We start from the raw sequence: 27387 nt of genomic DNA on the forward strand, positions 1-27387 counted from the left end.
CCTGAAGTGAAAAAACTGGTGACTCCCCTGCCATTGTTCAAAACGACTAATTTCCAGACAAATCAGCACCTCTGTCTTTATGACCCCTCTTCAGGAAAAAAAACAGACAACATAACCTTGTTAAAGGGGCAACAGCATCTCAAGTGGAATATAGGATGATGTGATTCAGAAATCCAAGCCTTAATTTTTTTTAGATTACTTACAGTGTGGAAACAGGCCCTTCGGCCCAACAAGTCCACACCGACCCGCCAAAGCGCAATCCACCCATACCCCTAACCTAACACTATGGGCAATTTAGCATGGCCAATTCACCTGACCCGCACATCTTTGGACTGTGGGAGGAAACCGGAGCACCCGGAGGAAACCCACGCAGACACGGGGAGAACGTGCAAACTCCACACAGACAGTCGCCTAAGGCGAGAATTGAACCCAGGTCCCTGGCGCTGTGAGGCAGCAGTGCTAACCACTGTGCCACCGTGCCGCCCACTGTCAGTGTGTGTCTCTAATTGAGTGCATTTTTTAACTAAAGCTATTTCAAATATTGAAGAAGCAGCAGGAATTCAACATTGAGACATCTGTTTAATAAGGCATTGTGACTGTTGACCTAGAGGTAGATTTGGACAAGGCTGGTGATCGTAACACATGGCAAATCTAACGACACACCAACCGATGTAACTTCAAACACAGACATTGGTGGCAGTGGTGACAGTGGTTGCTGCCTTTATAACTACAAAGAGTAATCATTAAACTAATAGGATAGGAATGAAGGGAAACCAGAAATCCAACTTGTGTCTTAGCAATGAAATTGAATTTAATGATTATGTATAGCACTTAGTATCCATCAATGTATGCACACCTGCACAGAGGAAAACATTGAGACAGCTAGTGAGTAAATACAACACGAGAACATCGTAATTAATGCCTGAACTGAGAGAGAAACCAAATTGGATAGGTTTTAAATCAGTATAGACCCAGTAGGCTGAATGGACAACCTGGAGAGGCATTTGGAAAAACACATGGATAGGCAGGAGATACAGCAATAATGACCATGTGGAGGCATGTGGGATTAGTTTTCGAATGGCATGATGATTGGTGTAGACAAGGTGAGCTGAAGGGCCTGTTCCTGTATATTCTATGCACTACCAATGAGAGAGGACTTTTGGAAGCATGAGATCTAAAATTACTGGTTTCTCTCAATTTCATAGTGACATGCACTAAATGGCAGCTTTCAATTAATGAAGATCGTCGCTTCCATAATCTCCCCCAGGATTGATCGCACTCTCACTGAAATAAGGTTTCCACAGATTAGTCTTGAATTTTCCATCTTCTTCAATCGCAGGCCATCGCCTCAGTTGAGATAGAAGAGCTTGTTATTGACAATACCTGGGTGGTTTCTGGAATCTGCAATGTAAATGAATACCATGAAGTTCTGACCAAGTTACAGCAATCGTATTCCTGCTCTAACAGGCCTTTCCTCTGAGGGACCACGACAACTTTCAAATTGGGGTCACAGTGGGAATAAGTTTGGGAAGCTCTGATCTACCCTCTAGAAAGCAACAACCCTCCTCAAGTCCTCTTCTTGATCAAATCCCTCCATTATTATAATCACCTGATTTTACACACTTGCATTTCGTAGTAGCAGTACTGGGACAGCTAGAACTGTGTATAATGTTGTAAAGTTGCCAAATTCCTACCGGGCAATTACAGAGAGATGACTAGTGATGGTTTAACCTGAGGGTCGCCTTGCCTCAGGCGATGGAAGATGTTGAGAAGGAGAGTCCTTCTTGGCAACCTCAGCCAATACAGCAATTGAATCTATGCTGTTGGCATCACTCTGCATCCCAAACTAGCCATCCAGTCAACTGAGCTTTTCGTGGAGATTTGTTTTTTTTTCCAGATTGTCTTCTTAGATCAGAGAAATGAATGAATTTTACTAAATTACTAAAATCTGGTTTCAGCACCTCCTTCCTTGTTGGCTCAATTTGCTGCATGTTGATGTGGAATTTACAAGAAGTTAATTAAACATGTACTTCAACAGAATAATGACCTCAGCAAGACACTGAGTCACTTTAGTTTGCCAGGTGACTCTTACTCAGGAGGAACCTGATACAGTACTTTTTGTTTTGTTCAAAGTGCAAATGGATTTGGCATGATAGGCAGGCAGTTTTGTAGTGATTTGAAGGCACTGCATTTGAAGTTTCTGTAACAAGACTGGATATTCTTGACTATTAACCAAGTGATTGAGAGTTACAAATGCTGCCGTACCTTCTACAGAAAGTAGATCCTGCATTCATATAGTGCCTCACACAGCCTGAGGACATTCTAACACACGTCATAGCCAAATAATTACCTCCAGTCTAATGTAGGAAACACATCAGCCAATTTATGCACAGGTCCCACAAACAATAGTAGTGCAAATAAGTACTATTGATTGAGGACAAAGTTTACCCTGGATTTTTTTATCTTCATCTGAGAAGAATGTTTCATTTTTTTTCTTGCAGAGAAGTTTTTTCTCTTTGAAGGAGGATACCTTTTAAGCAGATAAATATAGAAAATAGTTAAAGGAGTGGGCCATTTAGCTCTTTGAGCCCGCTCTGTCATTCACTTTGATCATGGCTGATTATCCAAGTAATCCATGATTATCCATGTAACTTGTTCGCACTTTCTCCCCATATCCTATGATCCCTTTATCCCTAAGTTATCTAACCCCTTCTTGAAAACATTCAACATTTTAGCCTCAACCACTTCCTGTAGCAGAAAATTTCACAATCTGACTCACTGTCTACATGAAGAAATTTATCCTCAACTTGATCATTATTTTGTCCTGCCCCATATCATTAGATTGTGCTGCTGGTTCTGAGCACATTGAATGATGCAGTACAGAAAAGACCCTTTGGCCCATCAAGCCTGAACCACCAAAGGTACGCTAAATTTACACAACTCTCTCTTTCCAAAAATTGGCCTGTAGCCTTGAATATTATGGTATTGCAAATTCTTAACCAAGTACATTTTAAAAGCTGTGAGGTTAACTGCCTCAACTACACTCCAAGACAGTGCATTCCAGTATCAGTGAAAACTTCTCTAAACCTCCTGTCTTTCACTATAAAAATGTGCCCTTTTGCTATTTACCCTTCAACTAAGGGAACAGCTGCTTTCTTTTCACCCTGTCTATGCCCCTTGTAATCTTGTACACCTTTATCAGATCCTCTTTTTTCCCCCCCTAACTTTCTTTTGGGGCAAAAAAAACAATCCAAGTTTATCCAGCCTCTCATAGCTAAAATGCTGCATACCAGGCAACATCCTGGTGAGTCTCCAAAGTACATCCCTCCCACACCCACGCAGTGCAATCACATCCTTCCTTTTAAGTGTGGTGACCAGAACTGCACACAGTACGCCAGCTATTGCCAAATCAAAGTTTTAAGCAGCACTAACATAATTTTCTGTTCTTATAATCTAGCCTTTGATGAGAAAGGCAAATGTTTGTCCTCTTAAGAACCCTATTAACCTGTGCTGCCACCTTCAGGGATCAGTGACAAGCAATCCAAGATCCCTTTATGGGATCCTTCCTGTCTAGTCCAGTTAAGATTTTTATAGGTATCTGAGATCCCTTCTCATTCTTCTAAACTCCAGTGAATATAATCCTAACCTATCCAGTTTCTCCTCAAGTCAGTCCTGCTACATTGGTATGTTTACCAGTCGGATTCCAATGTAAACCTACTTACCGAGCGTCAGACATTTTGTCACTACACCAGTAGCAAGTGTAATTTGAATAACATGGCACGAAAAGCAGCATTGTGGAGGTGGTCCATGAATTTGAAATATTGATGGAGCTGCCTGGCATAAGCTGAGGATGTTTGTCCTCTGTGTGGTAGCATATCATTCGCAGTGTGTTTTTCTTTTTGAAAGTAACTTTGCCAATGCAAAACGTGTTATGTGCAAATAGAGTTTTATTTCTGCTACAACTAGCAGGGGAGGACAAATTTTTAAACCTTATTGTCGGAGTTTACCGTACAAGTTAAAATACTGAAGCCTACCACTCAGTGTTTGATTTGGGCCTGGCTAAATTCCTCCATTGACTTGAGCAATTTAATGCCTATGCTGACTCATGTGTTTTGTGTCCAGTTCAAATTAAAATGAATTACATTTAAATTGGAATCTGATTGATGCCAGGAAAATAATGGTCCCTTCCTTTGGGGAAGCATGGTGACTGAGTGGTTAGCTCTGCCTCACAATGCCAGGGACCTGGGTTTAACTCCACCCTTGAGTGACTGTGTGGAGTTTCCACATTCTCCAAATGTCTGTGTGTGTGCTTCTTCCAGGTGCTCCCATTTCCTCTCACAGTTCAAAGATTTTGTAATTTAGGTGGATTGCCTATAGTGTCCAGGGATGTGCAGGCTAAATGGATTAGACATGGGAAATTCCGGGATAGAATGGGTGGGTCAGTCTGGCTGGGATGCTCTTTGCAAGGTCGGTGTGGACTCGGGCTCAAATAGCCCACTTCTGTGCTGTAGGGATTCTGTGATTCTATTTGGAGTTTTGTGTCTCAGCAGAGGATTGTTACAGTTATTGAACAGCATTTCATTGTTACTAAGCATTATGACAAGAACCTCCAGAAGAGTTCATTCGAAACTCCAGTGCAGTACCGATGTAATGCTTCATCGTTTAAGATGTAAATGGGATTGGATTAATTGAGATTATCTGGTTGAGATGGATGAGTTGGACCGAAGGGTCTGTTTCCATGCTGTACAGTTCATGAATCTATGCTGCCTGCCTACAATATTACACTCGTCTGATTGTGTGGATGTGAGAGATGCATTGCACTATCCTGAAGAGTAACTATATGATGTCAGGCACCCTTGTCATAGAGATGCATAAGTTTCTGTGGAGCATGCAGTTTTAATGTTGAGAAATGTCACAGCGCCTGAGACCCGGGTTCAATTCCCAACTCAGGCGACTGACTGTGTGGAGTTTGCACGTTCTCCCCGTGTCTGCGTGGGTTTCCTCCTGGTGCTCCGGTTTCCTCCCATAGTCCAAAGATGTGCAGATCAGGTGAATTGGCCATGCTAAATTGCCCGTAGTGTTAGGTAAGGGGTAAATGTAGGGGTATGGGTGGGTTGCGCTTCGGCGGGTCGGTGTGGACTTGTTGGGCCGAAGGGCCTGTTTCCACACTGTAAGTAATCTAATCTAATCTAAAAAAAAATTCATGCAGACATGATGACTAAAAAGGCAAAATACTGTGGATACTGAAAATAGTCAGAGATGTACAGCATGGAAACAAACCCTTTGGTCCAACTCAATCATGCTAAATTAATCTAGTCCCATTTGTCAACATTTGGCCTATATTGCTCTAATCTCTTCCTATGCATATACCCATCCAGATTCTTTTTAAATGTTGTAATTGTACCAGCCTCCACCACTTCCTCTAGCAGCTCATTCCATGCGTGCACCACCCTTTGTGTGGGAAAAGTTACCCCTTAGGTCCCTTTTTAAATCTTTCCCCTCACACCCTAAGCCTGTCCTATCTAGTTCTGGATTCTCCCCATTCCAGGGAAAAGACCTTATCCATTTATTTACTCTATCCATCCCCTTCTAATTTTACAGGCATCATGATCTACCCAACTATGCAGTTTTGCAAGTGAGAGCATTATATATTGGAATAATATCCTTCAATTAATGGCAAAAAGTCACTATTACGTACTAAAATAGTAAGTGGAGATCTGGCAGCATCTGTCGAAGGAAGAGCTTGTTTCAATTCCAAATGTCTCTTCTTTGGAACTGAAAAAGAACTGAAGGTTCTGAAGAAACAATTTATATTGGACTCAAAATGTTAAGTGTTTTTCACTCCACAGTTGCTGTCAGACCTGTTCTGTCTCAACAGCACTTTCTACTTCAATTTCAGGAACAAAGTGGATTGAAGGCAGTGCAATGGGGGCATAATCTATAATCAGTAAGGCTTTTGATGACATTCCTCATGGTAGACTGGTTAGCAAAGTTAGATTACATGGAATACGGGAGATCTAGCATTTGAATACAGCGCTGGCTTGAAGGTAGAAGACAGAGGGTGGTGGTGGAGGGCTGCTTTTCAGACTGGTTGTCTGTGACCAGTAGTGTGCCACAAGGATCAGTGCTGAATTCACTGATTTTTGTTATTTACATAAATGATTTTGGACGTGAACATAGGAATGGTTACTAAGTTTGCAGATGACACCATTGGTGGTGGTGTAGTGGACAGCGAAGAAGGTTACCTCTGAGAACAACTGGACTTTGATCAGATGGGTCAAAGGGCGGAGGAGTGGCAGATGGAGTTCATTTTAGACAAATGTGAGGTGCTGCATTTTGGAAAGGCAAATCAGGGCAGGGCTTGATCACTTGATGGTAAGGTCCTCGGGAGTGTTGCTGAACACTCCCCAGAATCTTTGGAGTGCAGGTCCATAGTTCCTTGAAAGTGGAGTCACAGGTAGATAGGATAGTGAAGATGGCGTTTGGTATCTTGCCTTGTCAGAGTATTGAGTATGGGAGTTGGGAGGCCATGTTGCAGCTGTACAGGATATTGGTTTGGCCACTCTTGGGAAAACTGTGTTCAACTCTAGTCTTTTTCCTATTGAAAGGATGTTGTGAAACTTAAGGGGGTTCAGAAAAGATTTACAAGGATGTTGCCAGGGTTGGAAAGTTTGAGCTACAGGGAGAGGTTGAATAGACTGGGACTATTTTCCCTGGAGCGTTGGAGGTTGAGGGGTGATCTTACAGAAACGAATAAAATCGTGAGTTATGGAAAAGGTGACTAGCTAAAATTTCTTTCATAGTGTGAGGGAGTACAAACTAGAGGGAGTAGGTTTAAGGGGAAAGATTTAAAAGCAACCTAAGGGTGAGCTGCCAGATATTTTTGTACAGAGGCAGATAATCAGATTGTGTGCTACAGGTAGGTAGCAGAATGTACTGACAAGATTGGGACTGCTGTTGTCAGTTGGTCACAAGCTAAACTAGCAGGAATATTGCATGATAGCATTTCCCCAAGAGGTAGAGATGGCAGGAGACTCTGTCAATCTTAACCTTCCTGGGTTGGATGGTGTAAGCATGGCTAGTAATGGCAAAAGTGCCAGATAAATTGAAGGGTATTTATTTGATAAAGAACTCAGGAAACAGAGTGATTAAATCAAATTGTATTATAAAATCAAAAGCTAGATTTTATTTGCGTAAAGTGGAGGAACCAGTTGAAAAGAGATTGTGAGGAGGTTTGTGTGGCTCCAGCGTAGGCCAAATAGCCCATGCCATGCTGGAGAAAATGTAATCTTTATCACAATTGGTCCATTTTAGTAATGTCAGTTTTGTGGGCATCTACACATTTCACCTTTTATTGATCGTCTGTAATAGCTGTTTTTCTTTAAAATAGAGAACTCTGCTCCTGAATGGAATGAATAGATTTAATGCTTTCGACTTGAAGAAAGTTCTGCTGTGGATTTTCAGATCACCAGATGTATTAAGATCCCTCTGAACACTCTCTGTTTGAAGGTTCTGGAGCTGGGAATGTAATCATTCAACAAGAAATCCTAAGATTAGAAACAAATTGCTCTTAGAAATTACATTTACTCCAAATATAAATTCCAGAAAGGTTTTCATGAACAAGCAGTGTGAGAGTTCTGGTCTGCTCCAGTCAAGGGTTTGGTAACAAAGATGTGCAGCTTTGAAGCGTTCTGAATCACTTCCAGCCAATCTTTGTCCTCTCCCACACTTTCCAGACTGCCTTTGCACCCTGCCCCTCTCATCCCACCCACCCACCCCTCTCGCTCTCTCTCTCGCTCTCTCTCTCGCTCTCTCTCTCGCTCTCTCTCTCGCTCTCTCTCTCGCTCTCTCTCTCGCTCTCTCTCTCGCTCTCTCTCTCGCTCTCTCTCTCGCTCTCTCTCTCGCTCTCTCTCTCGCTCTCTCTCTCGCTCTCTCTCTCGCTCTCTCTCTCGCTCTCTCTCTCTCTCTCTCTCGCGCTCTCACACACATACTCACACTCTCCCATACCCTGTTCCCCACCAGGGTATGTAGTGATGGGTGCAACCATCAGTTTGGAAGGAGCAGTACCAGTCATAATGAAAAATCCGCATTCTTTAGCCTTTTATTTTGGGAGATGTTTAAAAAGACACTTTATTTTGCTATCACAGATCCCCTACGCTCCTGTGAAAACCTACAAAACCTCAATTTATCAGGAAACCTAATTAGCAGGTAAATGTGTGTGTGTTTTTTTTTCTGCCCTTTATATCGAGTTTATATTGTGTTCTTTACAATCCCATGTTCAGCAAAGGTTGCTGCATTTAGGTTGTGCTATATTAAACAAAATCTTGCTTTTAAACACCTGCCTTGTCTTGTAGTGTTGATAGTCTTCGGTCCCTCTCTGAGCTGAAGAATCTGGAGATGATTCGGTTGAAAGACACTGTTTGCAACTTTAGTAATCCAGGTAACTTGTTTTGCTCCAAGTAATGGTTCAGCTTCCATCAATTTTGCCTCTGAATTAGCAGGTTCATAGATTTCCCAAGCAAATCTGGGCTAACAAGCATTTCTTCAAGGTCCAGTCTTTCAGATGTGATATTTAATTGAGACCCTACTTACTCTCTCAGGTGCATATTAATGGTCTTGTGGCACTACTATTTCAAATAAGAGTAGAGGAAGTCATCCCAGAAAATATTTATCCTCAACTAAATTCATTAAGACAGACTTCCCAATCATTATCACGTTACTATTTGTGGGATCTTGCTGTGCATTAATTGATTGCCACATTTTCAAACATTGCTCAGTGACTACACTTCAAAACAGAAAGTATCTCAGTAACTGTAGAACACTCTCGTACATCCTGAGGTCACGAAGACTCAGGATAAATGAAAGTCTTTTAATCTTTGAAAGCAATAAAATAATTGGACATGAATCTGGATAATTCCTTTCCTGATATGTTTTTTCGTCTGTGTAAGTGGCAGGATTGCATCAGTCGCGAGGCAGGAGATAAATCCTCAGCCTTCGATTATTTATGGTACCTTGGCTGCAAGTAATGATGCAAGGTTAAAGGAAGGATGTCTCATTTAAAGCTACTTAGTCGCTGTGTAATGGTGCCTGTACAAATGTGATGCAGCACATATTTTATTGCGATGTTAAAACACTTTAAAGGGTAGAATAATTTGTTTCCATGGTAACACCTTGTTGGCACTGTAAAATGCTCAAGTCAAATGTGAATGGCTTTGATGTAAGAACTATAATTTTTACAGTATGATATGACGAAGCTTGTTTTTCAGTTTGTATGAACACTGCGTATCACAGTGCAATGTTGGAAATCTTTCCGAAAATCAAATCCTTAGATGGTGAGTAAACTTGTCCTGCTTTAGAGTTTATAACAGTCAAGTTTGTTTTAGTTTTTAAAGTTTGGATTGCAGTGCACCAGCTTTGTTAATTTTCACAATGTTTAGGCCCTCTATTAGGCCTCCTGTACTGAATTGTTTTGTATTTGAGGGCTACGAGAACCTGGCACAAAAAAGTAGTTGACTTGAGGTCTGGGACAGCTCAGCCATGATCTTATAGAATGCCAAGGCAGGCTTGAGAGGCTGAAGGACCTACTGCTGCTATTTCTTATGTATTTATAGAAACAGACACTGCGGTTGTAATACTGAATTAACAACCTGCAAACTTGAATTTGGAAACCTAAATTAGATTGTTGTAAAAATGTAAACACATGGAATGTCCATAGGCAAGTCTTTTTTTTCTCTCTCCCAAGTTGGCCTTATTGTGACTACAGGATTGACTCTGACTGTTCCTTATGGTGATCAGTCAAATTTGATGGCCAAAGGAGAATATTCCAATGATTAGAGTCATAGAGGTGTACAGCATGGAAACCCGTCCACACCAACCAGCTATCCCAACTCAATCTAGTCCCACCTGCCAGCATCTGGCCCATATTCCTCCAAACCCTCCCTATTCATGTACCTATCCAAATGCCTCTTAAATGATGCAATTATACCAGCCTCCACCACTTCCTCGAGCAGCTCATTCCATACACGTACCACCCTCTGCATGAAAATGTTGCCCCTTAGGTCTCTTTTATATCTTTCCCCTCTCACCCTAAACCTATACCCTCTAGTTCTGGACTCTCCGACCCCAGGGGAAAGACCTTTGTCTATTTATCCTATCCATGCCCCTCATAATTTTGTAAACCTCTATAAGATCACCCCTCGGCCTCCAACACTCCAGGGAAAACAGTCCCAGCCTGTTCAGCCTCTCCCTGTAGCTCAAATCCTCCAAGCCTGGCAAAATCCTTGTAAATCTTTTCTGAACCCTTTCAAGTTTCACAACATCTTTCCGATAGGAAGGAGACCAGAATTGCCCACAGTATTCCAACAGTGGCCTATCCAATGTCCTGTACAGCTGCAACATGATCTCCCAACTCCTGTACTCAATACTCTGACCAACAAAGGAAAGCATATCAAATGCCGCCTTCACTATTCTATCTATCTGCGACTCCACTTTCAAGGAGCTATGAACCTGCACTCCAAGGTCTCTTTGTTCAGCAACACTCCCTAGGACTTTACCATTAAGTGTATAAGTCCTGCTAAGATTTGCTTACCCAAAATGCAGCACCTTGCATTTATCTGAAGTAAACTTCATCTGCTACTTAGCCCATTGGCCCACCTGGTCCAGATCCTGTTGTAATCTGAGGCCACCCTCTTCACTGTGCACTACACCTCCAATTTTGGTGTCATCTGCAAACTTACTAACTGTACCTCTTATGCTCGCATCCAAATCATTTATGTAAATGACAAAAAGTAGAGGATCCAGCACCGATCCTTGTGGCACTCCACTGGTCACGGGCCTCCAGTCTGAAAAACAACCCTCCACCACCACCCTCTGTTTTCTACCTTTGAGCCAGTTCTGTATCCAAATGGCTAGTTCACCCTGTATTCCATGAGATCTAACCTTGCTAATCAGTCTCCCGTGGGGAACCTTGTCGAACACCTTACTGAAGTCCATATAGATCACATCTACCACTCTGCCCTCATCAATCTTCTTTGTTAGTACTTCAAAAAACTCAATCAAGTTTGTGAGACATGATTTCCTGCGCACAAAGCCATGTTGACTATTTCTAATCAGTCCTTGCCTTTCCAAATACATGTACATCCTGTCCCTCAGGATTCCCTCCAATAACTTGCCCACCACCAAGGTCAGGCTCATCGGTCTATAGTTCCCTGGCTTGTCTTTACCGCCCTTCTTAAACAGTGGCACCACGTTTGCCAACCTCCAGTCTTTCAGCACCTCACCTGTAACTATCGATGATACAAATATCTCAGCAAGAGGCCCAGCAATCACTTCTCTAGCTTCCCACAGGGTTCTCAGGTACACCTGACCAGGTCCTGGGGATTTATCCACTTTTACCCGTTTCAAGACATCCAACACTTCCTCCTCTGTAATCTGGACATTTTGCAAGATGTCACCATCTATTTCCCTACAGTCTATATCTTCCATATCTTTTTCCACAGTAAATAGTGATGCAAAATATTCATTTAGTATCTCCCCCATTTTCTGTGATTATTTTCCATCCTGAGTACTCTGTTCTTCCTTGATCAATACACTGTTAAGGGCACATGGAGGGAAACTTTCCATTTTGCCTTTCACTGGTCCTCCCCTCCAAGGATCTTATAGTGAGCTATCTATTCCCTAAAAGCAATATGGTTGTGACTGGAATCTGGCAGGTATGGATTCCAGCCTTGTGAGCAGTGATTCCAGTGAGTTAAATGAAAATAAATTCTCGCTCAGCAAGAAGTATGTTAGTAAAGCTGACAGCTCAACAGTTTTGCTTCTGCATTTCTTCTGCTCTTCACATCCCACTAAGGTGGACTGGCTGTAGTTCTGCTCAGAACTTGTGTATCCACCAAGACTGGGAGAAAGTGAGGACTGCAGATGCTGGAGATCAGAGCTGAAAAATGTGTTGCTGGAAAAGTACAGCAGGTCAGGCAGCATCCAAGGAGCAGGAGAATCGATGTTTCGGGCACAAGCCCTTCTTCAGGAATGAGAAGGGTGTGCCAAGCAGGCTAAGATAAAAGGTGGGGAGGGGCTTTGGGAATGCGATAGGTGGAAGGAGGTCAAGGTGAGGATGATAGGCCGGAGAGGGAGGTGGGGGCGAAGAGATCGGGAAAAGATTGCAGGTCAAGAAGGTGGTGCCGAGTCCAAGGGATAGGTGGGGGGAGGGGAAATGAGGAAACTGGAGAAATCTGTATTCATCCCTTGTGGTTGGAGGGTTCCTAGGTGGAAGATGAAGCGCTCTTACTCCAGGCGTCGTGTTGCCATGGTCTGGCAATGGAGGAGGCCAAGGACCTGCATGTTCTTGGCAGAGTGGGAGGGGGAGTTAGTGTTCAGCCACAGGGCGGTTGGGTTGGTTGGTGCGGGTGTCCCAGAGGTGTTCTCTGAAACGTTCCGCAAGTAGGCAGCCTGTCTGCCCAATGTAGAGGAGGCCACATCCGGTGCAGCGGATGCAGTAAATGATGTGTGTGGAGGTGCAGGTGAATTTGTGATGGATATGGAAGGATCCCTTGGGGCCTTGGAGGGAAGTGAGGGGGGAGGTGTGGGCGCAAGTTTTACTTTTCTTGTGGTTGCAGGGGAAGGTGTCGGGAGTGGAGTTTGGGTTAGTGGGGGGGTGTGGACCTGACGAGGGAGTTGCGGATGGAATGGTCTTTTCAGAACGCTGATAGGGGAGGGGAGGGAAATATATCCTTGGTGGTGGGGTCTGTTTGGAGGTGGCTGAACTGACGAAAGATGGTACAATGTATCCGGAGGTTGGTGGGATGGTAGGTGAGGACCAGTGGGGTTCTGTCCTGGTGGCAATTAAAGGGGCGGGGTTCAAGGGCAGAGGAGATGTGGTGGAGAGCATAGTCAAACACATCTGAGGGGAAATTACGGTCTTTGAAGAAGGAGGCCACCTGGGTTGTTCGGTATTGGAATTGCTCCTCCTGGGAGCAGATGCGGCGGAGGCGAAGGAATTGGGAATATGGGATGGCGTTTTTACAGGGGACAGGATGGGAGGTGGTGTAATCTAGGTAGCTGTGGGAGTCAGTCGGTTTATCATAAATATCCGTGCTGAGTTGGTCGCCCAAGGTAGAAATGGAGAGATCTAGGAAGGGGAGGGAGGAGTCTGAGACGGTCCAGGTAAATTTGAGGTCGGGGTGGAAGGTATCAGTAAAGTAGATGAACTGTTCAGCCTCCTCGTGGGAGCATGAGGTAGCGCTGATACAGTCATCGATGTAGCGGAGGAAAAGGTGGGGGGTGGTGCCAGTGTCCACCAAGACTGTCCCAGCTAAAATCTGTAGAAAGTGACCCTGCTACACTGATCTGAACTAGTGTAGAGAGATGAGTCCGAGTTTAAATGATCCACAAGTCCTGACCAGCAGGACAGTTAGCTGAATTAGGCAAGCATGCACCAGGTACTGTGAAGGCTACCTGTGTAGGCTACAAGTCCACACTGACCCTCTGTAGAATAACCCACTGAGACCCATTCCCCTACCCTATTTTTTTATCCCTGGCTAATGCACCTAACACTGTGGGCAATTTAACATGTCCATTTCACCTGAACAGTACATCTTTGGATTGTGGGAGGAAATTCACACAGACACTGGAAGAATCTGCAATATCCCCACAGAAGGTCGCCCAAGGTGGGAATCGAACTTGGGTCTCTGGCCTGTGAGGCAGCAGTGCTAACCACTGAGCCACCATGGCACTCTAAATATAGATATGAACAACCCATCAAGACTGCAGTTGTACAATGGAAACCGACTTCATGTGAAAAGATCATATGCAGCCCTTGGCGAGGACATTGAAAAGCCTGATGGCAACAGACGTAATGTTTGAGACAGGGCCATGACACACATCTGTAAGCATACATGGACAGTAGATACCTGATGGACAACGACCTCTTGGATTCAGAATGGAATTTGACAGTAGCGTCCAAGATCCCAATTGTCCCTTTATAGGATTCCCTCTACTCACTTTGTTTACAATGAGGAAGGGGCTACAAAAAGTACAAATAGGTTGTGCCAAGTTGTCCTGACCATGAAATTGCATCTGGTAGGATTAAAACTCTTGCAGTTGAAAACACACCCGGCCAATACAATACAGGGCTTGAAACTTGTGGAACCTGATAGACAATCAGAGCTGTGAATGTCCTTTTCGGAGAACAGCCCTACTTTCTTTGGCAGCTTGTGAGATATAAAATCAATGTTGCTGCTATCAGTGAAACCCTACTCTCTATGGAAATCTATGTTTGCTTTTGATTGAATATTTAAGGTTTGAGAGTGATAGAAAAAATTAAATGTAAAGTTCCATATTGATGAGAGAGCTGTCTTTAGTAAAACATTTTTCTCTCTGTTCCATTGCAGTTAACATTTATTCTGTTGATATTCATAGCTTCTATTTTCTATCATTGATGTAAAATAATTCAAGTTGTGCAGTGAATGAATTTGATTCTTTATTTGTTCTTTCCATCAAATTTAAAAGTTTTAAATATTGAGATGTTTGAGGCTTTAATTTTTTTTTCTGGTTTTTATTTGCAGGGGAGAGGCTATCAGGAAGGGGTAGCGATTTGTATCAGCTCTGCAAAAAGATGGAAGACTCTCTGAAAGGTTTAGTGCCTTTTTGTTATAATATTGCTAAGATTGTAAATGAATGCATGTTTTCACTTCAGACCCAAGTGAGTGCGGAGTGCTTTTTGATTTTGGGCTTCTGAATAAGTTTCTTCCATTGTAGTCCTGATCGAGTTTATTTCTCTGGCACTTTACTATTTCTATATTTTCAGAAATACGATTTTGTTTTGTGATTAAAGTAACGTCACTGCCAACTGAACAAACATTTTTATTTTAATCCTTTGATGGATAAACAATTATATCTGATCATTTTTCCAAGCAATGTTTTGACTTCTTTATTCTTTGGTGTGGAATGCCCTACTGCCAATGTATTTAACTCAGCCACATTAGGGAGATTTAAACAATCTTAGATAAGAACATGGATGCTTTTGGGATAGTGTAGAGAGACTAGCTGAGAATAGTTCACAGGTCGGCACAACATCAAGGGCCAAAGGGCCTGTTCTCCACTGTATTGTTATGTTCTATGTTCTATCGCCCTCAGTTTTAATAATTAATATTCTAAGGTGCTACAGCAAATTAATAAACAGGCTTTTTAATAAAATTGGGGATATTTGATAATAAAGTGCTGGAGGTGTTATTAATAGAGTATGACAAGGAAAGTGTCACAGGGAATGTACATAACATTACAGGAAGTGTTTGCTACATGCAAGGATACCTACATAATTGGCTTTATATGGGAGAGGCTTGTTATAGAGTAATACAGCACTGAAGGGGGGCATTGTGCTTTGGTTGTATCTATCCATAGTTCAAATGCTCAAGTCAGATCTTGTTCACACTCTAATCTACTTTCAGTTGTTTTCTTCCCATATTTTGATTAGACTTAATATTATTTGTAGTAGTACTGTTCTCTATCTTCCTGTACCTCGCTGACTGTTAATTGTGCTTTATTTTAAAGTTGACATTTTGTTCTGTTGCATTTCTGTTTGTTCTTCTAATCAACCTGTTTAAAAATGTTGTTTTTACCTCCTGGAGAGTCAGGACTTGAGCGCAGGCCTCTGGATCCAGGACAGGGACACCACCACAACAAATCATCACCTCATAGCCTGTCCATCATCTATAAGACACATATCAAGAGTGTTACAGAATATTCTCCACTAACCTGGATAATCACAGCAGCCTGACCCCATCCAAGACAAAGCAGTCCACTATTGACAGCCTATCCACCTCCTTCAACATTAATTCCCCCAGCACCTACACAGTAGTAGCAGTATCTACCATCTCCAAGGTGCACTGCAACAACTCGGCAGTGCTCTATCAACAGTACTTTCTAAACTGGCAGCCTCTACCACTGACCAGGACGAAAAACGTGGAAATACGTCCACTGCAAGTCTCCTACAACCATCACCATCCTGACTTGGAAATGTATCACCCACTCCTTCACCATTACGGGGTAAAAGTCCTGGAACTCCCACCCTTTGTGCTGTGGATGTCCTTACTCTAAGGGGTGAAGTAGTTCAAGAAGAGAACTCACCATCACCTTCTCAAGAGCATTTAGGGATGGGTAACAAATGCTGGTCCAGCCAGCAACATCCATGTTCCGTGAACAAATGTTTTAAAATCTTGTTAGTGAGAATTATGTGCATTCAATCTTACCATATTTGTAGCAAGTTTATCCTGTGTTGTTTATCCTTCTGTGATGGCAACTCATCCTAATGTTTTTAAAAACAGGGGCACGACTGTACCAAAACACGCACACACATATCTATATGGATGCAGTACTGAAGAAATGTAAAGTGTAGAAATGCCATGGAAGCAGTTTCTGCTGTATTCCAAGTGCCAATAATGTATGATGTTCATCAATTACCCAGACTAAGAGAAAGTGAGGACTGCAAATGCTAAAGATCCAAGTCAAAAGTATGGTGCTAGAAATTACCCAGTAAATTAAATCATTAATATTAACATTTATGCTTTTTAAAATTTATGAAACTAGCAATCAAGGAGAACTAATTGGAAATGTTAAAGATTGGCTTTAGTTATAAAGTAAAAGTTAGAAAACAAATCACTCAAATGTATAGTGTACAAATTATCAACTCACTTCACAGAAGCTTGGATTTGGAAAAACTAAAGATATCTTTTTTTTTCTGGAACTAATTACACCAATCTTTATAATTTTAGAATTCTTTGTTTTGTTACTCTACCCATTAAAATGTTCAATCGAGAATTGCAGAACAGTGGTTGGAAGGGTAGTCAATTGCAAGAATACTGTAAGATTCTACGATGTGTCTTTGGTGAATCTGAATAAATCACACCTATGTACCACAGAAATTTGATTTTGAATGTAAAATAACTATACGTAGAAACGACAAAATGCAGGTGATTTAATAAGTAACTACTTTTCAAGGCTCTGTCTTTGAGTTATTACAGTATGTGTTTTGCATTGCACCCCCATCATAGCATGTGTTGGGATATCAACAGCGGGATTAATGAGCCTGGATTTCAGCCTGCCCTATTTTCCAACCATATAAATGATTCAAATGTAAATTCAGATGAGATGTGCTGCACTACATGCATGGTAATGGCGTGTCTTGAGGGCTGAAAGGAATCCCCTTAGTCCTTGCAGTTTCTGAAGAAATGGCACGTTCAAGTCCAGCATGAAGAGAGAAGAAACACAGGTAGCAAATAGAATTGTTGACCTCTGGTTTAGCATTTATTTTTCCTGCTCTCCAATAGGTTTAGTTGCTTCCGTTCTCTGTATAATATCTAATGGAAGGTGCTGTCCTCTGTTCTTTTATTACTGCCATAGAAGGGAGCGAAGTAAACCATGTATGACTGGAGGTATTCACAGGACAATGCTACACCAGACTACAAAGCCATTCAGCTACTGTCCAGCATTGTGGAAGGATTTTATTTTGGTTTCCCCTTAAGCAATAAACACTGTTGACTGATGATGGCATCACTGACAAAACCAGCATCTGTTACCCATCCCTACTTGTCCTTGAACTGATCGACTTTCTGTTGCCATTTCCAAAGGAGGTTAAGAGTCAACCACAGCTGGTGAGCGTCTAGAGTCCTACATAGTCAAGACCAGGTGATGACAGTAAACTTCCTTCCGTAAAGGGCATTAGCAAACCAATAAACTGTTATAAAAATCAATTAGTCATCATCACTGACGCTAGCTTTCATTTCCAGATTGTTTTTTTTTTAGGTGACAGGGATAGTCAGTTAAACCAAATCAGCCTCACTATCACTGGATTCACAATAATTAAAACATTAAGTGACCCTCCAATTTGCCTAACTGTTCCTAACCAGACTTTATGAATAATAGATATTGATCACAAAGTTTATTAATAAAATGTTAATCTTTAAGTTATAATGTAATTGTGCCAAATACCAGCAACAATGCAATCTTATTAATATCTACAATCTAAAGCTCAATCCTTTTGAGACTGCCACAGATGTGCAGACACAGTTAAGGGATAAATTACAAAGAAAACAAAAGAATCGTACTTTGCCCGTTCAGTAAACCATTTCCAGTGATGGTTACTAGGCCTTCATGAAATCCTTAGAAAATGATTTGTTCACAGATAGGTAGAATTGTATATCTTATTTGAATTCTGAATTCACTGGTTAATACAAACATTTTCAGCAGACTCTTAGAAATATTTACTTACTTCTTACAGACTGGGATTCTTTTCCTAAAACATTCAATTCGATAACTGGAGGGAAAAAAAAGAGCGAGAACAAAACACAAGCAGTTTTCAGAAGCAGCCAAAAATTGCCCTCATGCCAAAACCCAGTCAGAATCAGTTTCTGCTGTTTTTAATCAAAAATCTGTGGTTGGCTAGGATTTAACACTCGAGAGTGTGGTGCTGGAAAAGCACAGCAGGTCAGGCAGCATCTGAGGAGCATGAAGGGTGCTCCTCGGATGATGCCTGATCTATTGTGTTTAACCAGCACCACACTCTCGCCTCTACTCCAGCATCTGCAGTCCTCACTTTTGTCTAGGATTTAGCACTGGTCTTCCCTTAATTGACAGCTCAGTGCTGGTTTGTCTACAGTGTCCTTAAATCAGAAATTAAGTTATAGAGTCATACAGCACACCTTGAGTGCAATTCATTCATGCTGACCAAGTTTCCCAAACTAAAATAAGTTCCATTTGCTTGCATTTAGCTCATATCCCTCTAAATGTTTCCAATTCATGTATCAGTCCAAATGTCTTTTAAATGTGGTAAGTATACCTGCATCTACCACTTCCTCTGGCAGGTCATTCCACATCTGAACCACCCTCTCTCTGAAGAGATTGCCTCTCAGGTCCCTTTTTCAAATCTGTCTCCACTCATCTTAAAAATATGCCCTCGAGTTTTGTACTTCCCTATCGCAGGGAAAAGACTTTTGCTATGCCCCTCATGATTTTATAAATCCCAATAAGGATACCTCTTGATCTCCTACGCTTCAGTGAAAAAAGTCACAGCCTATCCAGACACCCCTTATAATTCAAAGCCTCCAGTCGTGGAAACTTGCTTGGAAATATTTTCTAAGCCCTCTCCAATTTACTACTATTCTTCTAGTAGGGTGACCAGAACTGTACACAATGCTCCAAAACTTGCCTCACCAACATCCTGTACAACTTCAACATGGCATCCCATTCCTAAGCTCAATGGTCTGAGCAATAGAGGCAACTTTCACAGAACTATATATCTGAATGCCTGGGTCTCTTTGTTTAATAACACAACCTAACTGTCTCAGTCCTGCCCTTGTTCATTTTGCCAAAATGCAATACCTCACATTTATCCGAATTAAACTCAATCTTCCACTCCTCAGACCATTGGCCCAATTGATAAAATCCTTTTGTAATCTTAGATAACCTTCTTTATAGTTGACTATACCACCAATTTTAGTGTCATCAGCAAACTTAATAACAGTGCTGCCTAAATTCTCTTCCAAATTGTTTCTATAAATGACAAAGAACGGTGGACCCAATACTGATCACTGGCCATAGGCCTCCAGTATACGAAACAACCCTCCATCCCCACCTTCTACCATCAAGCCAATTTTGTATCCAATTGATAAGCTCTCCTTGAATCCCATGTGATCTAATTTTGCTAACCAATCTACCATACGAATCCTTTACTAAAGGCTTTATTAAAATCAATGTAGACAACATTGTTTCTCTTTTTGGTCACGTCCTCAAAAAAAAACCTCAAGTTAGTGAGACATGATTTCCGACGCACAATGCCTAATTAATCCTTGCTTCTTCAAATACACGTAAATCTTGTCCCTCAGAATTCCCTCCAACAATTTACCCACCAATGATGTCAGACTCGCTGGTCTACACTTCTTGCAACCTTTCTTAAATTTGCATTACCTTCCAGGCCAGTTCCCAAAAGTAAAAATCTGTCTTTGGTGTCTCTTTAGAAGTTTAACTCCCAGTTCTAAACCAAAAAAAAGAGAAAAACAGAAAACTAATAGTGAGGGCTTCTACATCATTGAATTTAAGTTCCACCAGCTCCCTTGACAGAATTTGAACTATAGTATCATTGTGTTAGTCAAGCCACTGGATTATCCTACCCATACTTTGTTCCTCCCTACATGGCCTCCAAATCCTGTCATCCCCATAACCCTCCCTGGGTTTCCAGTCAAAAATCCGTTACTTGTTCTGGGCAGCACAGCTATCTTCATCCTGGGGCCTGCTTCCAGTTCCAGTAGACTTCATTATCGCGTTCTGACGCAATGGAGACTGTTGATGGTGCCAACCAATCCGATTGGACAGGTCTTATCGTTCTACCCTTGCCCTCCTCTCCCATTTCGATTGTGGTTCTTTTGTTTGATCATGTTTGTTTCACTGTCTAGTGCAGCATTTACTGCCTGAACCTAGTTGCCCTCTAGGAGGTGGGGATAAGCTGATTTCATGAACAACTGCAGTCCATGTGCTGTATGAACTCCCACAGTGCTGACTGGGAGAAAGTTTCAGGATTTTGACCCAGTAACACTGAAGGAATGGTGATAGATTTCCAAGTCGGGATTTTGTGTGACTTGAAGGGGAACTTGCAGGTGTTGGTGTTCCCATGGATCTGTTCCCCTTGTCCTTCTAGATGGACAGGATTATGGGTTTGGATGGTGAAAGAATTCTGGTGACTCATAGCAATGCATCTTGTAGATGGTACACACTGGTGCCACTGAACATTGGTAAGGGAAATGGATGTTTGTGGATATGGTGTCAATCAAGCAATTGCTTTTTCATGGGTGTGTAATGCTTCTTGGAGTGTTATTGAAACTGACGTCCTCTAGGCAAGTGGTGAATATTCCATCACACGTAAAATGGACAGCATTGTATTGAAAGTCATGTTTGATTATTCTTTTGTGTATTCTCTGGAATGTTTTCCCACTTTTACACTTTAGTGTTCCGTGAGCACATTTCCTGCCCGTAAGCCGTAATTGATGTCATCAATTTTGCCAATATTTTACATTTGAAAATGTTAATGTCATCTGGTATAATGGAAATTTCCTGAAATTGGTCCTGGTAACTTCTGTAATTGAAGGTTGTAACCAGCAGTCGGTGATGTAACTCCACATTATCACACAATTTCATCTTCTCCACACATTAACTCCATTCTACAGAATAAACTAATATAAAGAAATTGCTTAACCTTCTTGTAATATGACGAAACATAGTGGTGTTTTCCTTGGTCAATATTAATCCTTCAACCAACTCACACATTGCTGTGATGGCAGATGGATTTGTGCATATTAGCTGCCGGATTTCTTACATTACAAAAGTAGCCTTCAAAAATATTTTGACGATGAAATAGTTTTGGACATTGTGACATTGCAAAAGGTGCTACTTAAATGCAATTTTATTCTTATTTTTAGAAATGTGCAGCAGTGGTCCCGTTGGCAAGCTATCTGCTCCCAAGAAATGGGTTGAGGACAATTACTGGGAGCTCAAACCAATCCAGAAAACTCAGTCTGATGAAGCTATTGAGAAGTTTTATAGTAAGGGTTCTTCCTCAATGTTTGACTGACTGTACAATTTAGTGATTCCATTTTAAATATAATTCTGACACTTTAAAACTTCAGTTATGTTGTTAAATACTAATGATTCTGACTGGTCATTATTTTTAATACACAGATATTTTGAAGGAATGCAGAGAGCTCAACAATAAGGCTGCTGATGTCATTGAAAAATCAGAAAGGACACTGAGTAGTGGGAAGTAATGAACACATGCAATAAACACAGTTACAGAAACCCAAGAACCCAAAGAACTGTGATGATGCTGCTGTTTTCTCATCTAAACTGAATCTTTTTTTTCATCTCTGTTCAAACCAAGAAAACAAATGGTCCTTTTAAATTCTGATTGTTTTCTGAACAAATATAAAGGTGCATTAAGTCATGGAAATATGCCTCTTTGCCTTGCCCTCAGTGGTGCTCATGCAGTGAAAGCCATTGGTCTGTCTCTAATGGAGAGAGATGCCTATGATTCTTCATAAACTATGGCTGATCACCTAATTATCTTTTAAGTGAGGTGTTTACAACTCGAAGCTTATGAACCAAGGAAGACATCTAACCTGTATGGATTTAAATCTGTTTCACTACCTCACTTTTGACTGACAGCGTGGCGTGTTTATCAATTGTACACTTTCTAGACCCAATACTGTTTTTTGTAAGTCGTTCACTAGTGTAAAACTGCAATAAAATGCTTTAAATCTGCTCAAAACTTGCAAGTTTGACAATTTAGCTAGAACAAATCATTCATGTGTGGTGATTAAATGAACGAGTGATTTGATTGACTTTCCTTATGTTGTATCTTGAAATACCACACCCATATTAAACTCCTATTGAATGGCAGGTCAGGCTTAAGCTGCTGAATTGCCTACTCTTGCTCCTCGTTCTTAGGTTTTGATGCTCGGAAGACTTCCCACATCAGTAACATTAAAATGCACATTTATTTCCTGAATGTTGCTGCAGAAAATACATCTCCAAAATGAGATTTCTAAATTTTAACTTCGTTATACGGAAGCAAATGAAGATATTTACAATCCTAGAATCCCTATAGTGTGGGAACAGGCTCTTCAGCCCAATACGTCCACACTGACCCTATGAAGAGTCACCCACCCAAACCCATTCCCCTACCCTAAGCTTACATGTGACGAATGCACCTAATCTACACATCCCTGAACACTAAGGGTAACTTAACATGGCCAATTCACCTAACCTGTACATTTTTGGATTGTGGGAGGAAGCCAGAGGAAACCCATGCAGACATTGGGAGAATGTGCAAACTCCACCCAGTCACCTGAGGCTGGAATCAAACCTAGGTCCATGCTGCTGTGAGGCAGCAGTGCTAACCACTGAGCCACCGTGCCACCCTTTATGATAAACACTTTAACCCCCTGCTTGGACAAAATAAAAAACTTGGATAACCTTTCATATGAAACTTGTAAACAGCTTCTTTAACTTGACATTTTTTTACCTGTTAGAGTCTAGCTCACTTGTTCTTAGAAATTCATAATGATTTCTTATCTCTGCAGTTTCAAAGCAAGGATTCTTTACAAATGGAACTTCTGAAACAAATCTTATCATTTTAAAACAAGGCCATATTTATCTGAATCATTACCTCATCTGTTTTGTATCCAGCTCAGTTGCTTGAACTAAAGGCCAGCTTTTCATTGCCTTGATTAATTTTTGTGCCTAAATAATTTGTGTCTTTTGGACACAAGTCAAGTAACTTTGTTCTTCCAGTTTCTTATTTCTCTTCATTTTGGAAGTATTCTTCTTGTAATGGATGCAAAGTAATATCACATTTTCCCACATTGAACTCCACTAGTCACCGGTAAATCCATTCACTTAGTCTGTCCATATTTCTTTCGAATTTCATGCTCCTATGTGCATACCTGACTGTCTCCTAACTTAGTGTTCTAGTTCAATTGTAATTAATATGAACAGAATGGTTTACCATCTTTACCATAATCTTTCAGTTGACCATGTCCAGGCCAGTTTATATAAACTGTGATACCTCTACAATTTAAAAATATTTAATTATAATGCCTACTTTGTTTAAAATAGAATGGTGATTTTTGGCAATTGTGCTTCCTGTTACTTTTTCCATAATTTTAAACATTCATCCTGAATTCCTTGTCACTGTGTTCTCCCATATGTTAATCTGGTATCTGAAAGAGTGTCCTTTATTACCTAATTTCTGGGTAAACTTAGTGAATCCATTGCACTTACTGTATTCTATCTCATTCCACCATGTATTCTCCTTGATTTTCGAAGGTGTAAGAATGTACATTCCTTCAGTGTGTGGCTCTTTACCGATACCAGCAGAAAACTTTATTTAGCATTAAACATGTAGCTAGTGCAAACAGGAAATTTACAGCTATAACCTACTCTTGAAATGTCAGAACAAAAACATTTGTTCTGTGATATTAAATGGAGCCTTAAAACAAATCTCATTGTCTGCTGCCCCAAACGTTATCCAGGTGAAGAAATGATTTACATGTATTTCTTTCAATACACTGCATTCATTGCTCACACTGCAGCCACCCCTACATTGGCAACATGAAATACAAGATTTAATGGGCCATTTTGTGGAGCACCTCCACTCACTCCACAAGCCTGACACTAATCTTTCTGTAATTTAATTCACTCTTTCTCACTCAGATCTCTGACTTGGGTATTTACTATCTAATTAATTAACGAGTCATACCTTAGATGCTGCTTATTTAAAAAAAGATTTAACAAATTAATTGAAAATTCCTTACAAATAGCTGACTAGGTAGTGGATCCTACTGTTCTTGCAGCAAAAGTTCAGGAGCAGCCTTGCTCCTGATTTTTCCATTCTTTGTTATCACTTCTATGTGGTTAAAGAATCGTAAAGCATGGAAACAGACCCTTCGGTCCAACTTGTCTGTGCTGACCAGACATCCCAATCTGACTGAGTCCCATTTGCCAGCATTTGGCCCATAGCCTCTAAGCTATTCATATACCTGTTCAATGTCTTTTAAATGTTGTAATATAACACACCTCCACCACTTCCTCTGGCAGCTTGTTCCATACATGAAGCACCCTCTATGTGAAAAGGTTGCCTCTTAGGTCTCTTTAAAATCCTTCCCCTCTCACCTTTTCAACCTGCAACTTCTAATTTTGGACACCTCCATCCTAGGGAAAAAAAAAATTGGCTATTCATCCTATTCATGTCCCTCGTGATTTTGTAAACCTCTATAAGGCTGCCCCCTCAGCCTCTGATGCTCCAGGGGAAAAATGCTACCGCATATTCTGCCTCTCCCTGTAACTCAAACTCAGAGAATCTCAGAATTGATACAGTTAACAAGGAAGCCATTCAGCCCATTGTGTTTACACTGCCTCTCCAAATGATCAATTCACCTACTTCCTTTCTCCCCTAACCATGTATATTCTACCTTTTCAATTAACACATGAATTTCTTTTTGCATGTTTTGAGTTTTTTTATATTGGTCCATAGGATGTAGGCATCATTGGCTGGACCAGCATTTATTGTCCATGAACTGAGATGTTTGTTAGGCCATTTCAGAAGGTATTTCAGAGTCAAGACTGTGGGTCTGGAATCTCATGTAGACCAGGTCAGGTCAAGAGGGCAGATTTCTTTCTCTGAAGAGCATTAGTGAGTCAGGTGGGTTTAGACATCAATCAATGCTGATCATATGGTCGCAATTGAACTATCTTTTAACTCCACTTTTGTTTTCATTCAAATTTCACCATCTGCTATAATGGAATTTGAACCAATGTTCCCACAATATTGGACACTCTGAATTATTAGCCAAGTGACATTACCACTGTACCAGAGCCTTTGCCTAATGTACCTGCCTCCATCACACTTTCAGACAGTGTACTTGAAACCCTAAGTATTTGCTGCTGAGAGAGAGTTTATCTTCATGTCAGTTTTTTTTTAGTTTGCTTACCAATTGCTTCAAGTCTGTTGCTTCTTATTTTTGATTATGCCAGACTCTCACGAATTTTGAATACCCCAATCAAATTTCCTTTTTGTCTTCTTTTCTCATAGGAAAACAATCCCAACTTCTTTGATTTATCATCAGAACTGAAGTTCCGCATTGCTAGAACCATTCTTGTGGATCATTTATGCACCATGTCCAGCGTTTTCACATTCTTCCAAAAGTGTAATACTCTAAACTGGATGTGATACTCTAGCTGACACTGATTCAAAAGTTATACAAGTTCAACGGAAGTTTCTTTCTCTTGTACTCTCTACCCCTATTAGTAAAGACCAGAATGCTATATGCTTTATTTAACCACTGTCTCAAGCTGCCCAACTGTCAGCAGGACTTATGCACATAGACACTCAGAAGTGTTGCACTCCCTAAATGGCTGTGCCCTTTGTTTTATATTTCTCAGGACTCACACTCCAAATATTGCAGTTAGTTAAAAATCACCAAGCACCTGTGCAGGTAGGCCTACATTCTTAATAAATCAGAGTGTATCTTCTCCCTCTCAACACTTGGGTAAATTTAATGAGGTCTTGATAATGTTCTCCATCAAATGGAATATATCATATAAGATTGTAAGATGTAGGAGCAGAAGCAGGCTTTTGGCCCATTTAAATCAGCTCTGTCATTCAATGAGTTTATGGATAATCTGATCATTCTCAATTCACTTCCTGCCTTTTCCCCATAACCCTTGATTCCCTTACTGAATAAAAATCTGTCTCAGCCTTGAATATTCTTAAAATTTCAGCCTCTACAACCCTCTGCAGTAAATAATTTTACAGATTCACTACCCACTGAGAGAAGAAATTCCTCATTTCTGTCTTAAATGTGCTGCCCCATACTCTGAGATTATGCCCTTGGTTCTAGATTCTCCACAAGAAAAACAACCTCGCAACATCTACCTAGTCAAGCTCCCTAAATATCTTCTATATTTCAATAATATCTCCTTTTGTTCTTCTAAACTTCAAGCAGTACCAGCCCAACGTACTCAACCTCTCCTCTGAAGTCAGTCCTTCCATACCTGGTATCAGCCTAATAAACATTCTTGCAATCTATCATAAGTTAACAAAACAGTTGTCAGTAACTAATCTTAACTTACCTATCAGAAGTAAACAGAAACAGTTATTAGAAACTAACCTTAACTCTGCATGTGCATATTGGTTGGGAATAATGAATTGAAAAGAATAGTATAATGATATAATGAAGACAGACATGCTGGACCTTTGGTCATAACTGATACCAACAGCTTGATCTGCAAAATGTTAGCTTAATCATAAAATTTCAAAACTAAAGCATTACAAAAACATTTAGAATTGAATATGACAGGACTTGCAAGAAAATTCAACACATTCCAAGGCAGCAGGACCGACTTGAATCCATTTAATATTTACACAATACATTCCACAGCCCAAGGTATACAGCCCAAGGGCAAAACAGCCCAACTGAAAGTCAATGAAACTGCAATGATATAATCTATAGCACATGTTTCACCCTGAGTTGCCTCGCTACATTTTCAATATTCTTGATTTACAACATACACAATATGTGAGGCACATACCTCAAGAGGTTTTAGAGTTTTCAGCCCGTGGTACGAAATAGCTGAGAAGTCTTAGACTTTACTCCATTGTAACTCAGCTGCCCCAAGCTCCAGTGAATCCATCATCACATTTCCTGGATCTTGGAATATGCCAGTCCGTAACACTCGGCCAGGATAACTGGAAGCCCAGTAGATTTTGGAAGACTGGAGAACATTCGGCAGAGCACAATGAGGAAAATGTACCTGGGGATACAACAAGGCTTTCTGTACCATTTGCAA

The 27387-nt window shown here is 40.9% G+C and overlaps 1 protein-coding gene and 1 long non-coding RNA gene across 6 annotated transcripts in view; one reads left to right on the top strand and one right to left on the bottom strand.

Annotated features, from left to right (window-relative positions):
- The window catches only part of lrrc61 (leucine rich repeat containing 61), a 28274-nt gene extending 5984 nt beyond the window's left edge, over nt 1-22290 (top strand). For 3 of the 5 annotated variants that reach the window (XM_060853913.1, XM_060853914.1, XM_060853915.1), the window contains exons 5-10: nt 8148-8208; nt 8355-8440; nt 9267-9332; nt 14562-14630; nt 21462-21584; nt 21721-22290. In XM_060853913.1, coding sequence (XP_060709896.1) covers nt 8148-8208; nt 8355-8440; nt 9267-9332; nt 14562-14630; nt 21462-21584; nt 21721-21806 — 491 coding nt within the window. In that variant the 3' untranslated portion in view covers nt 21807-22290. Of the gene's footprint in view, nt 1-8147; nt 8209-8354; nt 8441-9266; nt 9333-14561; nt 14631-15623; nt 16926-21461; nt 21585-21720 lie in introns of those variants that run through there. The other 2 variants (XM_060853917.1, XM_060853916.1) reach the window with 2 other exon arrangements.
- On the bottom strand, nt 860-27387 carry LOC132834841 (uncharacterized). The gene is made up of 3 exons (XR_009647253.1): nt 27130-27387; nt 15615-15705; nt 860-1401 (listed from the first exon to the last, which is right to left on the bottom strand). It is a non-coding gene; the product is annotated as an uncharacterized LOC132834841 (long non-coding RNA).

This window comes from Hemiscyllium ocellatum, chromosome 42 (assembly GCF_020745735.1).
Source record: "Hemiscyllium ocellatum isolate sHemOce1 chromosome 42, sHemOce1.pat.X.cur, whole genome shotgun sequence".
In the NCBI taxonomy this organism is placed as follows: Eukaryota; Metazoa; Chordata; class Chondrichthyes; order Orectolobiformes; family Hemiscylliidae; genus Hemiscyllium; species Hemiscyllium ocellatum.